Source organism: Rhizophagus irregularis, chromosome 31, assembly GCF_026210795.1.
Source record: "Rhizophagus irregularis chromosome 31, complete sequence".
NCBI lineage: Eukaryota > Fungi > Glomeromycota > Glomeromycetes > Glomerales > Glomeraceae > Rhizophagus > Rhizophagus irregularis.
Genome location: NC_089459.1, coordinates 2,738,978 through 2,753,860, shown reverse-complemented (window position 1 = coordinate 2,753,860; position 14,883 = coordinate 2,738,978). Strand labels below are relative to the sequence as shown.

At 27.2% G+C, this 14,883-nt stretch overlaps 6 protein-coding genes across 6 annotated transcripts; 4 read left to right on the top strand and 2 right to left on the bottom strand.

Moving 5' to 3' along the window:
• Nucleotides 1-25: 25 nt before the first annotated feature.
• Nucleotides 26-1,642, top strand: OCT59_022718 (uncharacterized protein; the record flags this gene model as incomplete). Its single annotated transcript, XM_025315584.2, has 1 exon — nucleotides 26-1,642. The coding sequence occupies one exon, from the start codon at nucleotides 26-28 to the stop codon at nucleotides 1,439-1,441; it is 1,416 nt and encodes a 471-aa protein (XP_025182439.1). The 3' UTR covers nucleotides 1,442-1,642.
• Nucleotides 1,643-1,779: 137 nt separating this feature from the next.
• OCT59_022717 (uncharacterized protein) lies at nucleotides 1,780-5,802 on the top strand (the record flags this gene model as incomplete). Its single annotated transcript, XM_025315583.2, has 13 exons — nucleotides 1,780-2,856; nucleotides 2,977-3,210; nucleotides 3,280-3,387; nucleotides 3,466-3,777; nucleotides 3,851-4,001; nucleotides 4,069-4,125; nucleotides 4,208-4,294; nucleotides 4,366-4,556; nucleotides 4,627-4,917; nucleotides 4,993-5,070; nucleotides 5,154-5,181; nucleotides 5,253-5,417; nucleotides 5,485-5,802. The coding sequence occupies 13 exons, from the start codon at nucleotides 1,780-1,782 to the stop codon at nucleotides 5,616-5,618; spliced, it is 2,913 nt and encodes a 970-aa protein (XP_025182438.1). The 3' UTR covers nucleotides 5,619-5,802.
• Nucleotides 5,803-6,608: 806 nt separating this feature from the next.
• Nucleotides 6,609-7,305, top strand: OCT59_022716 (uncharacterized protein). Its single transcript, XM_066144946.1, has one exon. It carries the CDS (start codon nucleotides 6,732-6,734, stop codon nucleotides 7,047-7,049), a length of 318 nt encoding a protein of 105 aa, XP_066006359.1. The 5' UTR covers nucleotides 6,609-6,731; the 3' UTR covers nucleotides 7,050-7,305.
• Nucleotides 7,306-8,080: 775 nt separating this feature from the next.
• OCT59_022715 (uncharacterized protein) lies at nucleotides 8,081-8,870 on the bottom strand (the record flags this gene model as incomplete). The annotated part of the gene is made up of 5 exons (XM_066144945.1): nucleotides 8,081-8,157; nucleotides 8,249-8,310; nucleotides 8,469-8,522; nucleotides 8,699-8,729; nucleotides 8,864-8,870. The coding sequence occupies 5 exons, from the start codon at nucleotides 8,868-8,870 to the stop codon at nucleotides 8,081-8,083; spliced, it is 231 nt and encodes a 76-aa protein (XP_066006358.1).
• OCT59_022714 (uncharacterized protein) lies at nucleotides 8,838-12,596 on the top strand (the record flags this gene model as incomplete). Its single annotated transcript, XM_025315582.2, has 17 exons — nucleotides 8,838-9,037; nucleotides 9,141-9,243; nucleotides 9,325-9,528; nucleotides 9,636-9,789; nucleotides 9,848-9,984; nucleotides 10,065-10,133; nucleotides 10,219-10,312; nucleotides 10,415-10,545; nucleotides 10,621-10,875; nucleotides 10,956-11,087; nucleotides 11,173-11,293; nucleotides 11,395-11,477; nucleotides 11,550-11,637; nucleotides 11,701-11,861; nucleotides 11,957-12,045; nucleotides 12,218-12,323; nucleotides 12,402-12,596. Exons 1-17 carry the CDS (start codon nucleotides 8,919-8,921, stop codon nucleotides 12,594-12,596), a joined length of 2,241 nt encoding a protein of 746 aa, XP_025182437.1. The 5' UTR covers nucleotides 8,838-8,918.
• Nucleotides 12,597-12,796: 200 nt separating this feature from the next.
• OCT59_022713 (Electron transfer flavoprotein regulatory factor 1) lies at nucleotides 12,797-13,258 on the bottom strand (the record flags this gene model as incomplete). Its single annotated transcript, XM_025315581.2, has 3 exons — nucleotides 12,797-12,858; nucleotides 12,980-13,124; nucleotides 13,214-13,258. 3 exons carry the CDS (start codon nucleotides 13,256-13,258, stop codon nucleotides 12,797-12,799), a joined length of 252 nt encoding a protein of 83 aa, XP_025182436.1.
• Between the last annotated feature and the right edge of the window lie 1,625 nt (nucleotides 13,259-14,883).

The window sequence follows — 14,883 nt, the reverse complement described above, 5'->3', positions numbered from 1 at the left end:
ACCACCAAACTTTTCTAGTACGAGAATGATTATGCAATTATATCGGTCCAATTTATTTTCTCTTCCGAAATTTCAAAAACAAGTTAAAGTTCATGTTAACAATAATATAGTCATAGCGCGTTTATCGGCTCGCTATCGATTTAGTTCATTGCAGCCTAAATCTTTTCGAACTGAAGCGACGTACGCTTTTCCGTTCACAACTGCAACGACAACTACGAAAATAACTTCCCATTTACGATTTATTACCCAAAATAGTAAATTTTTTATTATCAATTATAATGCATTTTTTCGTAACTCATTTAAACGGCAGCAACAACACATACATATACCATCATATCCACTAATAAAACGACAACAAACAGCATTTCAAATAGCATTTAAGCAGGCAGGGCGAGAATTTCTTCGTTTTCTTAAATATTTATTTATAAGTTTATTATCTACGGTACTAATCGGTTTATTATCATGGAGGGGATATCATTTTTATATTGAACATTTTTTGCATCCAACACCCACAAAATTATCACGTACAGCAAGAGATTGTTTGAGAGGAGCCTACGTACGCACAAATTTATCACCTGATTCACATATGGCAGAAATCTATTTAAGACAAGCACTTCAAATTGTACTTGAAAAAGACAAATTAGAAATAAATGATCCCATCGTTATCGATATTTTGCAATTATTATGTGATAATTTTGTTTGGAGGGGAAGCTTACATGATGCTATTATGCAATATAAACAAATCTTGGAATTATTATTACAGCAACCACAAAATGAAGGAAGAGAGATTGAAATTGCAAAGAAATTGGGAGATTTATATATAAGAGTTAAAGAATATAATACGGCGGAAAAATATCTTGTGTGGGCAATAGGTTTATTACAAGGAAATAAAGTTGAATTATTTAATGAAAATGATGAATCAGTGGAATTTACTTCAACTTCGATATTTACAAATTCGTCATTAATTAACAAAGATTTTATAGCGATAACAGATTTACTTGCAAGTATATATGCAAAACAGAGGAAGTATGATTATGCTCTAACATTCTATTTAGGATTACTTAAGATGATACAAGAAAAACAAAAAATAGACGACTTTACATTGAAATGTTGGGAGGCAATAATTAATTGTCATTTAGGAGAAATTTTTTATGATATTGGAAAATATGATGAGGCTTTGGGTTGGTTACAAAAAGGGTTATCTATAGCTAAAAGTAATAGTGGAAATAAAGATTGTGATGAATGTGCTGGAGTTATTCTTAATAATCTTGGTTTAATACATGAAAGAAAAGGAAATAATGAATTGGCTATTTCTTTATATACTAATGCTATAGAATTTGCTGAAAAAGCACAGGATTTTATTGGGATTGAAGATTTCGCTAGAAATTTAAATCGTGTTCAATTACAAGATAATGAAATTATCAAAGAACAAAAGAAATAAAATCATGTAAACAAAGTTTCGAAGTTCGAATATCAGAATTTTGTGTAACGTAAATTATGATCACGTTCACATGTCACGAATGATGTCAATATACTGTTTATGGTAGTGCCCCTTAAAGAAATTTTATATGATATTTTAAAATTTTTTGATTTATTAGATATTACTAAATTCATTCATAAATAAATTAAAACTTTTTAATGAATGCTTCCAAGTCCCTTTATTATTTATTCTCCTCGTTTTAGCATCTTTTCCTTGTTGATATTAATTTTGGGTCAGGAAGGAACTGAGATGATATTTTAAAAAAAACTGATATTTACACGGTGAAAACTATTGCAGTTATGGACAACACTAACGATTTACAACAAGGGTCCGGACTAACAAGCAGTTCTATTAGAAATAATAATGCTTTATCAGTTAATACAACTGCTATACAGCAAAACTATAATAACGGTGTCTCTTATCTTTCTTCACCTACTTTTCGACGAACCATGTTATCCAATGTGCGTCAGTCTTGGGTATTTAGTACACCCCCTTCAATTCCAGAAGCTGAAAGTGTTTATGTTCATCCAACTGCCATACTTGAAAAGAACAAGGCAACCGCAAAATCAAGATTGTCAATTTTTGTTCAAAAAGATGGTGGAAATCAACAACAGCATGGAAGAGTAATAACTAATAGCACAATAAATGAGGCTCCAGATATGGAGAATTTAACTGATAATGAACTATCATCATCTCCAACCTCAAGCAGACCTATATCTAATGTTTCTTCTTCTGTAAATCAAGATAGTAGTGAATACGATGCATTATCCGATTCATCACATTCCTTATCATCATCATTTGCTTCTACTTCTATAACAACGAACAATAGGGATAGTATGTCTGATATAACTTCAATGCTTAGCAATTCACCTTCAATACCAAATGATGATCCTAATAAATTTAATAGACTACCCAATAATAATGTCCCTCGCCATCGGTATTCTATCCCATCTGCTTCAAAAGAATTGAACAGTCCACGTCAATATATTATTGCTCCAAGACGTGCTTCAATGCCAATTCTTTCTAATAATACTGATTCTGATATTCGGACTTCATCTATGTCATCCGATATACCGATAATGGCAACAACTCTTTATGATGATGATGATGATGAACAAGACGATGAATTAAAAGAAATAGTAAAAAATAATAGCTCTTTCCTCTCTCCTAATGCCTCAAATGAAAGTTCTATTCAAGAGGTTGCTTTACGTACTAATAGATTATCATCGCCTGCCAATGCGCAATTAGCTCAGAGAGCTTCTAGAGCATCTATGAGAATGAGTCTTAATTCTTTAATGCAAAAACGTTTTAATATTGCTTTCGAAATCTTAACAACTGAACGTCATTACGTTGATTGTTTACAGCTTGTTCAGAGGGTATGAATTAACAAAGTTTAAACAAAGCGACGACGGAAAGAAAAATTTTAAAATATATATCAAAAAATGAATATTTATTATGTCTTTTTTTTCTAAATTGTTCTATTTGCTTCAATATAGTTATTCCTTGATCCTTTGACTAAATCATTGTCGTCAGCAAATCCAATACTGTCTAAGAAATCAATTAATGAAATTTTTGCAAATCTTCCCGAACTGATTAATGTCAATACCGAACTATTAAGAAGATTAGATGAAAGAATTGCTATAACTATTGATGATAAACCAATCGAAGATTCTGAGGATAAATTTTGGAATCCTGAGGATGGTTGCTTAGGAGATGTTTTCTTGAATATGGTATAGTAATATTTAATAATTTGTTCCTTATGAATTTTCATGTTATTTATTTTTAATTGTCAAAAACAGGCACCATTCTTTAAAATGTATTCAATTTATGTAAAAAACTTCAATTCCGCGCTTTCTGTAATCGACGTCCAATTAAGAGATAACCCTACATTTTCCGCTTTTCTAAGGGTAAATTTTTGAAAATCGATAATATTGTCAGTACATTATACGTTATTTATTGATTATTTTTTCTCTTAATTTTTACAGGATATTATCAAGACAGGACAATGCAAAGGCCTTACTTTACAAGCTTATTTGATAATGCCAGTACAGCGGATACCCAGATACAAATTATTGTTAGAAGATTTGTTAAAGAAAACAGTTGAAACTCATCCAGATTATCTCAATTTAAAGAAAGCGTACCAAGTTATTGAAAATGTTGCCACTTTTGTCAATGAAACTATTCGACAACATGAAATGTTTATTACTATGTTGGAGATTCAAAAATCATTAACGGGATTTGATGAAGTATTGTTAGTTCCTGGTCGCACCTTCATTAAGCGAGGAATCGTCAAAAAGGTATTAAGTTATTTATATTTATCTTTATTTTTATGTTTCATTATATCAACGTAATTAATCTTGTCTACTATAGATATGTCGTCGAACGCATCAGAAACGTGAATTTTTCTTGTTTTCAGATATTTTGATATATGCTAGCCCTAGTTTGATGGATGATACTTATACTTTTCATCGAAAGTTCAGTCTTGAAGATGTTACGATTTTAGTAGTCGAAGATACTCAATGTAATTATATATTTCAATTATGTTGATTTAGTAAATATTTTCTAAATAAATTTTTTTTATCAACAAGATGTAAAGAATGGATTCCAGATAATGAGTCCTCAGAAAAGCTTTACAGTTTATGCAGGTTAGATATCACTATTCAATATATTCATCTTAAATCTATTATTTGTGGTAACTAAATTAATTCCTCATATATACTTATATAGATACTCAAAAAGAAAAAGAATCGTGGATTAATGCGACTCGGGATGCCAAAGAAGAATATTTAAGCGCTAAAAGAACACTTAAAATTGGTATGCTATTTAATGACAAGTACATTATCTCCTTGCTTATAATTATTAAACTTTTGTTCATTTGTTTTAAGATAATAACGAGAGACTAGAAAGGAAGGACTTATACAAAAAGAGAATTGTAGAGAATTATCACGCACCTGTATGGATTCCGGATTCAAAAGCCGATCGATGTATGAATTGTTCTGAAGAATTTACAATATTTCGAAGAAAACATCACTGTCGAGCATGTGGTAAAGTTGTTTGCCATGCTTGTTCTACAAGAGTAAGTATCGATAGGAGGGATATGTAGATATTAAATAATGGAAAGATAACTAATTATGTAAATCTTATAGAACTTCGTTATTCCTGGCACAGTTGAACGGGATGATCAGTTGGCACGTGCATGTGATTCTTGTTTCTTTACAATGTTCCCAGATGCTTTAAGAGATGAAGATCTAGCACCTGGTATTCACGTGTGGGACCTTGTTGGTAATAGGAGTACAACGTCACTTGTTGAATCTTCACAAAAAGATGATAATATTAAAGACAAAGAAAAGGACAATGTTATTAATGAATGTAATAAGTTTGAAAGAACTATTTTTAAAAACATTGAGAACAATCGAGCAAGTGTAGTTTCTTCTTCCGTGAGTTAATTTTTTATTATTTTTAATTTATTTATATTATTAGAGAGATATATTAAATTATTATACTTTTATTAGTTAAAATACATCCATGATGCTATTGTAGCTAAACGATGTGAGCAATGCAGAGTTGATCTTACTGTATTCAGATGGAGGGTAATGTTATAATGTTATAAGCTATAATACAATATTAATTTCTATAAATATTGTAACTAACTTTTAGAACTTTTCATCCTTAGAATACATGTTTGAAATGTAAAAAAATTGGTAAGTTATTGTTTAGATTATATTTTGATAATCGGGCTCATCATTGACTAATCGTTTTATATACTTCTTAGTTTGTACTGATTGTCTCACAAAGAAACCGATTGATTTTTCATCGCTTCCAAAAGAAATTTTGGAGGCATTATCATCAGATGAAACACAGACAGTTGAGAATACTCTAAATAAGCGATTAAGTACCACAACAAATGTTATTAAAATATGCGATTTTTGTTATTTAGGTAGGTCCCCACAAATCAAAGAAATTTCTTATATTAAATAATAATTTTTTTTATAAATATTTGGTAGGTATTGACCCAAGTCATGTAACAATAGATGAAGAAACAGATGGATGGAGTGCAAAAGGACAAATAACACCGCCATCAACACCTGAAATGAAAAGCTATCGTGACAATCATGTTATGATAGAGAAAGAATTATGAAAGATTAAATATATTTTTTTATGTATATTATTTGTATTTCTATTGTGTTCATATTTCATTTAGTAAATTGTACAAATATATATATATTTATACTATAAAAAATGTAAAACTTTTTTTAGCTATTATTATGTTAATCTTTAATTAATAGTAATACTGATATAAATAAATAAATAATTTTTCAAAAACGATCAATAATCACGTGAGACTTGCTTGGAAACAAGGAACATTAAAAAACAAAGAATTTTTATAACGTAATAATAATTTACCATTGATGGCGCTGTAATACAAGAAAGGAAAAAAGATAATATGCAGGCAATTAAAATAATTGATTGGATAAGCAATTGATGCACGTTTAAAATTTAGAAAAATTAAGGAGGTTTAAAAATGATCAAAGAATCAAAGAAAGTATCGTTGCAGGTTGAAAATTTGATCTATAAATTCCGTTAAAAATAAATAAGTATATATATGTGTGTGTAAGAGGAATCCATTGTATTATTTATTGCCATATAAAGAAACTTCAACTTATAATAATGGTAATTTAGTTTTTAGGGTGAGCTTCGTATACTGGCTTCTATGATCATTAGTTTAATGTGTTACACATTTGTTTTCTCGGATCTTAGTTATTTAATTTAATATTTGTAAAAAGGAGATTATATAACCATTAATAACTTTTGAGATAATTCAAATGACTTTTTTTTACTTCAATTGTAAATGTGGCTGGATTTATAAAGTACGGATTTATGAGTTATGGAATCACTTATTGTGAACCAACCAAAATCATTTATTGAGGATGAAGTCATTTGGCTTAAACAAAGAAATAAGTATCATTTCCCAAATTGGTCGAACAGCCTTTATAAAAATAAAGGGATTACGAAAAAAGGTCAATCCGTTAATCGTTACCTGATGCTAAAAAAAGGATTTCTTCCGTTACGCAAAATTCAATCATTTTCAAGTACAAATAGCCCACAAATTTCCACGCTTTTTTTTTTCATTCAAAAAAAGAAAAAAATACGATAACAACAATACCAAACGAAATTCATATTATCCTCTTATCCTCCACAACTTTACAAACAAATAAACTCTTCTTTATCTCTAAATTTATCCCTCAAAAAAATGTCTTCCTCAACTGGTAATAAAACTCTTGTCTATGACGCTCTTAAAACCCTAAATACTCCTACTGAAGATTCAAAAAACGATTTTTTCGATGACAGTGAAGATTTATATGTTCCTGAATCTTTCTCTGCTTTCTTTGGTGATGTAATTTCTGAACAAGATATTCAAGACGCCATTAATCAACTTGAACAAGAAAAACAAAAAGAAACCGAAAAGAAGGTAAAAGATAATCAAACTGATAGTTCTAACACTTCAGATGAGGAAAATGAGGAAAATGAGGGAATATTGAGTAAATTCAGGAAATTTATTAAAATGTAAATTATAAGTAGATAAAGTAGATTTGCATATTTATTATTTATTTAAATTCACACACACATATATATATATTTCAATTTTTGCATTTTTTTTTGTAATTTTATATCTTAACTTTGTATGATACAATTATCTAAATATAAAATAGATTTTACTTTAAAAAAAAAAATTTCACGTAAAATTTGTACGATATATCAACTTAGATAGCCTTTTTTAATTGTTGTTAAAAAAAAAAAAGAATAAATTTGTCTTTGCCACCATTTCCATAGCGTGCGTGACTGGTTGTGCATATGCACAGTACCTTTATTTTTTGCATACTCAATATTACATTACGACGATGATCGTGGAGATCGTGGCGATCGTGATGATCATATAATTCTAAAACTCTAAAAACTTGGCATTTTACTCAAAATCTACTACCAGTTTTTCTATAAAAAGAGTCCTGTTCAGTTCTGTTTCTAGAATTTTCTAAATTATGGCGTCACAGACTCCTCTTGGTAGATGATTATTCCACCATGAGGTATGAACTCATTGAGATTCATGTATAAAAGACACCATCAAATTATGGAAGCTTCAAATAACACATCTCTTTAGTGGAAACTGTAATAAAAGACTTAAATGACGCACTAGGACCCAGTTAAATGATACAGAGATCGGGTGGATCGGGTGAAAATATCGGGCACTTTTATCGGGCACTTTTAGAGATTACATAAAATTATTTGTTATACGGAACTTTATTTGAGAAACAATTTCTTTAAAACCAAGGACTTGAACTAGATGAATGAGATGATATGATCAAAGTAATAAAATATTTCAGGAAAATGAGAAAAGTATAGAAAAAGCGAAAAAATTATTGAAAGAACAATTCCCTGGCATTTCTCCAATGTGATAAAATTCTGCCTCTAACAATGAATCTTCAAGTAATAACGTGTCGTGAACAACATATTTAAACAATTCACCGCTTCAATCAATAAATATGTTTATCAAACGTAGTCGAAACATTACGTTTAAAAAGGCTCAAAAAAAATTGGCCTGATTTAAAAATCGCAGTGGTATAAATTATACTGCCTACGTTGAAAGAAACGGTGGTGTTGACAAAGTTGACGTCTTCGCCCTAGCCGTAATGCAAATAAACAAAATCAATTACTGTAAATCGGTCAAATTATCAATATAAAGATAAATTATGTTATCTCGGTGTACAGTACATGAGTTGCTTCCTACAACTTCAGATGATAGAAAACTGATCGTTGTTCCATCAGTACTTGATCTGATAAAATCATTTCACTTTTAAAGTGAGCGTGTCCAGCGTGTCCCGTACGAATTATCTAGGGTTTTAAGAATGTGGGGCACGTTTACCGAAAAATTGTTTATAATTTAGTCTTTAATATCCTGGCTGATTTTCCTGTCAATTGTTCACCAACGAACACAAAATAAGTTAAAGGACAACGGAGTTTTGCTGTCGTTTTCGCTTCATAGAGCCTAATTTAGGACAAATCAAAAAAAAGTGTAAAACATGATCATGACGAAAAATATATAGCGTGAGTAATGTTACTACATAACCGATTCCTCCTCCAGAATCGGCAGACAACCTTCTTTTGAGATTTCCTAGACTTTCATGAGAAAGAATATTTGTAACATAAAAACATTTCACTTACCCGCTTCCATAATTCCGTAGAAATAAAGAAACTTGAAAGAGTTGTAAAATAATAAAATACTCCTTTGTATAAAGTTTTCTTTACACATCGCTGGCGCAGTATTGTGCATGTAAGCGATACTCAACATGTATGGTCATGTGATATTATATGTTCAACCACATTTACTGGTCATTTTGTCATTTTGTTAATCTTGTCATTAATACATTTGGAAAAAAACAAAATGTCTCTTCGTTCAAAACGAGTTGTTTTTGAGAAGGTTTTTGCCGAGTTTAGGCAGGATCTAGAGAAAATGTTTAATTTCTCCGGTTTAGATCGAGTGTCAGGAATGAAAATGTATCAGTATCCTTTTAAATCGAGATTACTTTATAAGTTCGTCTACCATGGTTTTTTTTTCAATAAAAATGATAACTTTTATTCCTTGACAGCCTTTAACTTTAAATAGATTGGTGTATGATATGTGCACTGCTGCGCCAAGACCACATACCGAGAAATTGTTTAATGCTATAGCTGATTTTTTGAATGATTATACGATCCAAATAAGAGAGGTATGCTAAAATTAATCGAATATATTAACATTCAAGCGTAATCTTTAATTAATTAATCGATCTCTTTTATATTTGAATCAGTCAATTTTAGATCATGATGATGTAGTGAGCGCTTATGCTAGAGAATGGAAACATTATAGTCTAGCTGCAGGATATTCTAGTATGATGTGCGAATATCTTAATAAACTTTTAGTAAATGGTACAAAGGATAACAAATCAAGGGGTATGGTTGATAAAAAAACGACCGTACAAGGTGGCAATTATAGACGACAAACTGTTCAAGCAGTAGGTGTTTTTAACTTACATGATTTTTGGTATTAATATTATATATTTTATATTTTTATTTTATTCTATTACTTTTTTATTTTAATTCTTATTTTTTTTTACAATAGTTGGCATATAATATATGGAAGAAGCAAATTGTTTATACAATAAAGGAAAAGAATTCTGATCGATTCATGCGTCAAATATTTGAATTGATTCGAAGAGATAGAGATGGAGAAGATAAAGTCCCCGACATTGTCTCAGATGCAATTATGTCACTTGGTAACTTTATTACACTATTTTTTATTTTTATTAATATACTGACATTTTTTTTTTTCAGTTGAATTGACCGAGCATCCTTTAAGTTTATACATTGAAGAATTCGAAAAACCGTATTTGGTACATACGCGACGATATTATGAAAGGGAATCTGCTACAGTAATAGCCAATGCTAGCATTTCTGAATATATGAAAAAGGCATGAATGATATATTAAAGCTGTTTAACTCGATTTAGTTGTTTAATTAATGTTATTTACATTTATTACTGTTAAAATAGGCTTCTCAAAGGCTGGATGAGGAAGTGACACGAAATTCGAAATATTGTCATAAATCGTCACATGATACTGTATGTTAAGCTAAAGTTTATGCATCTTTTTTTTCACATATTATTTATGGTTAACCCTTATTTTTTAATATATGAAACAAATTAGGTAATCAAAGAATGCGAAACGCAATATGTAGCTGCACATCAAACAAGGATACAAGGTGAATTTGGGGCCATGATATCAAATGAGAGATATGAAGGTAAATATAATATAATATAATATAATATAAATAATAATAAAATTAAAGTATATATATATATGTGAATAAATATTTGATTTAATTTATCTTTATTTTGATTAGATTGTACGATGGCCTATACACTCTTATCACGTATTCCAGATGGTGTAAATCCCTTATTAGAAATATTTGAAAGATATATTACAAATATTGGTAATGGATTGATAATCAGAATGGGAAATTCTATTGCCAAGGTTTATTTCATTTATTTAAAATGAACCACTTATACTTTTTAATTTTTAGAATTTATAATTTTATGTAATATATAGGATCCTAGAGAATATGTAGAATTTCTTTTAGACCATCACTCAAAATATCTAACAGTTTGTCAAAAAGTTTTTGTCAATGATGCAGCTTTTGTAGCCGCAGTTGATAAGGCTTTTAGGACAATTGTTAACGATGTAACTATAAATCCAGTTGCTCATTCTCCCGAGGTTATGGCTCGTTATTGTGATGTTTTATTGAAAAAAACTCACAAAGGAGGATGGAGTGAACAAGAAGTTGAAGATAAATTAAATAGAATGGTAAATTATTTTGTCACACACACATTTATATTGAATTCATATATGACACAAATTAAATTTATTTATTGTTAAACAAATAGATTATTCTTTTCAAGTATATCGAAGATAAGGATGTTTTTCAAAAATTCTATTCTAGGATGCTTGCGAAACGTCTTATATATGGAAATTCTGCTTCAGAAGAAGCAGAAGCAAATATGATTTCCCGATTAAAGGTTAGTTATAAATATTATGAATAACTTTAATTAAATATTAATATATATATATATATATATATATATTTTTTTTTTTTTTTTTAAGAATGCATGTGGTGTTGAGTATACTAGTAAATTACAAAGGATGTTTACTGATATCACAATTAGTGCAGATGTCAATAAGGATTTTGCCGAATATGTAAAGACAAATCCTATGAATACTGGAGGTAATTATATAAATTCTTTTTATCTATTATGTTAAATTTAGATGATGATTCAATTTTTTAATTTTAAATGCATTTGAATAATTATATATTTATTATTTTAGTCGATTTTTCTATTTTGGTATTAACTGCTGGTGCTTGGCCATTAACACAAGTTTTAACTACTGAATTCCAATTACCAACAGAGGTGATATTTTATTTAATATATTATTGATTAAATGTTAAGATCTAAGATTAAAGTCATAATTTTTTTTTATAGTTGGAAAAAAGTGTGACACATTTTTCAACTTTTTACAATAGTAAACATAGTGGTAGAAGACTGACATGGTTATGGCATTTATCTAAGGGTAATTATTATATTATATTTAGATAAAATAAGGATACTAATTAATAATTTTATTAAATTTTAGCTGATGTGAAATTAACATATCTTGATAAACGTTATGAATTTTCCGTGTCACTTCACCAACTTGGAGTTTTATTATTATATAATGATGCTGATACGTTTACCTTTAAAGAAATAATAGAACATACGGGACTTAATGATCAAGAATTGAAAAGAGTTATAAAGGTAAAAATATAAATATTAATATAAATAATATAATATAAATAAATAAATAGATAAAAATTTCTAATTTATTTAATTTATTTAATTGTAATATATAGCCAATGATCGATTTAGCAGTATTAATTGTTTCAACACCTGGAACATTTAATGATGATACTGAAATAAGATTAAACATGGAATTTACAAAGTATTTGAAATTAAAAATTTTTTTTTTTGTACTAAATGATAGTCCGATAATTTCCTTATATAACATCCCGTCGGCAATTCTGTATCTGATGGCAACATTTTTTTGTAAAAAGTTTTTTAACAAAGTACCTTTTTTATTATTATTATTATTATTATTATTATTATTTGTTTAGCAAACGAAATAAAATTAAGGTTAGTTCATCATTACAAGCTGAAACACAACAAGAAAATGATGCAACTCGAAAAGCAGTTGATGATGATCGAAAACTTTATCTTCAGGTAACTTTTTTTTTTCTTTTTTTCTTTTTCTAGATGTTTTCGATAATCAAATCTTTTTTTTAAAAAAATTTTTTTTAGGCTGCTATTGTACGTGTAATGAAATCACGAAAAACTTTAACACATCAACAATTAATAAAAGAAGTTATCGAACAAGCAAGATCAAGGTTTACTCCTAGTGTACCAATGATTAAAAAATGTATTGAACAATTATTGGAAAAGCAATATATTTCAAGAACAAATGAGAATAAAGATAAATATATTTATATGGCATAAATAGAATTGAACGATCATTATTATTTAGAATTTTAATAATAATTTTTTTTTTTTTAAGATCAGATCATTATTATTGTTGTTATTATTAATATTATGCATTATTATGCAAAAGAATGTTTTTTTTTACCGTTTTTAATTAATAAATTTAATAAAACTCGTACCATTAATGTTAAATTAAATAATATAGAAGTAATAAGTGATCAATTGTAATATGAACGTTTCAATGATCGATATTTTCTCAAATAATAAAGTGTTTCTAATTCTTAATATAATTATAATATATATATATTTAAATATAAAATATAAATTATAAAATATATATATATATATATAAAAATAAATAAATAAATAAAGTAAGTAAATAAATAAATAAATAAATATACCTTTAATGACATATTCTCCTAAATCAATAGCTTTTTTGATTTCATGATAATTTTTTAAATCACGATTTTTTAAAAAGGCAGCTTTTAATTTTGGACGAAAAAAATTTTCGTAACCTGATGGATATTCTCTACCTAAGAATAGAAGCTAATATAATATATAATATATATTAAATATATATATTTAATAAATAATTTAATATATTAGAGAATAAATAAGTTAAAAAAGAGGAAGACCTTTTTATATAAATCTCTGACTTGATATTTCAGTGGGTTCGACATAGTAGATTAACAATACTCCAAGGTTAAAATTAAAAATTACGGAAAATTTTGATCGGCAAAAAAATAGATCTACATTGCATATTTAATAAATTATAAATAACAACGCTAACCGCAGTATTTAACATAATATATTATATATATATTTATTATTAATATTAATATTAATATTAATATATATATATATGTATATATATATATGATATATATGATATATATGATGATAATGTAACTAAATATAACAAATAAAGTAAAAACTATATGCATTAATAAATAATTTGCATTTAAAATTAACAACAAAGTTTTATTGAGTTTTATCTAAAAAGGAATTAGTATTCTAGATATAGTACTTATCACTATCACATTTAATCAAAAAAGCAGGGTTTACATAAAACATGTGATTTAATACATTTTCGAAAAGGGTCTTTATTTAAGTTTAAAATCGGTTAAATGTTTTTTTTTTACACTAATAAAAAAGATTTACGAAAAAAAAAAAAAAAAAAACAAATAATTTTAAAAACTTCCAATTTGCCAATAAAACAAAAAAAGATGAACTAAACTAAAAATTAACAATTAATATTAAATTTGTGACGCATTATATTATTATTATTTACTTAGATTTGTAATTAAGAAATTAATATGCATTTATTTTATAATTTTTTTGATGTCATCAAAGATAATAAATATGTATAATAATGTATAATGTGATATGCAATTACTGTATTTAGTCGTGAGTTGACAGATTTTTTACACCGAATCTATCCTCTAATAAGTTACCGAATCTTAAATTATAAATCAAATATATACTAGAATATTTCCAATTTAAAACTTTTTTAGCTTTCCGCGTGTTTATACTTGAAACATCATATTTAACAAGATAACGTTATTTATCATAAAATCAATAATAATAATAATAATATTCTTTAAATACTCACTCTTCTCTCTTATTTTTATTACTTGTTTTCTTCATTCTTTCATTAATTATATATTATTATTATGATATGAAAAAGATTTTCATTTTACATATAAGCACGAGAAATATATCAACGGTTTACACCTATTATTATAATATATTTATTTGTTATTCGTTATACGACTGCTAAACTTTATCTTATGAACCACTCAAAATCTTGATTATTTACTTCTTTCCCTCGTTTCTTTCGTTTGAAAGGTATATTTTCTAAGTTGTACCGACATCACACATATAATTTTTTATTAAAAAGAATCTAATTTAAAACTGTTAAAATTATTATTTTTTTTTTCATTTTTTTTTTTTAACGAGAATAAAAAAAAATTTGTCTCCTTTTTTTTTTATTTTTACTTTTTCAAAACATTCAAACAGTAATCATTCCTTATTTTACCACCTTCCTTGTTTTTTTTTCATCACTTAATATTCATCATATCCCTTTCTTTTCCTTTTTTAGCATTTAACAATTATATATTTTACTAATTTACGTACAGTATTTTTTTTTCGAGATATATATATATACATACATACATACATACACATATATATATATATTTTTTTTATTTATTTATTTATTTATTTTATTTATTTATACTATATATTTCTTCCTTTTTTTACATTCGTAATTACTCTTCTTATAAAGTTATCTTAAAAAAAAACT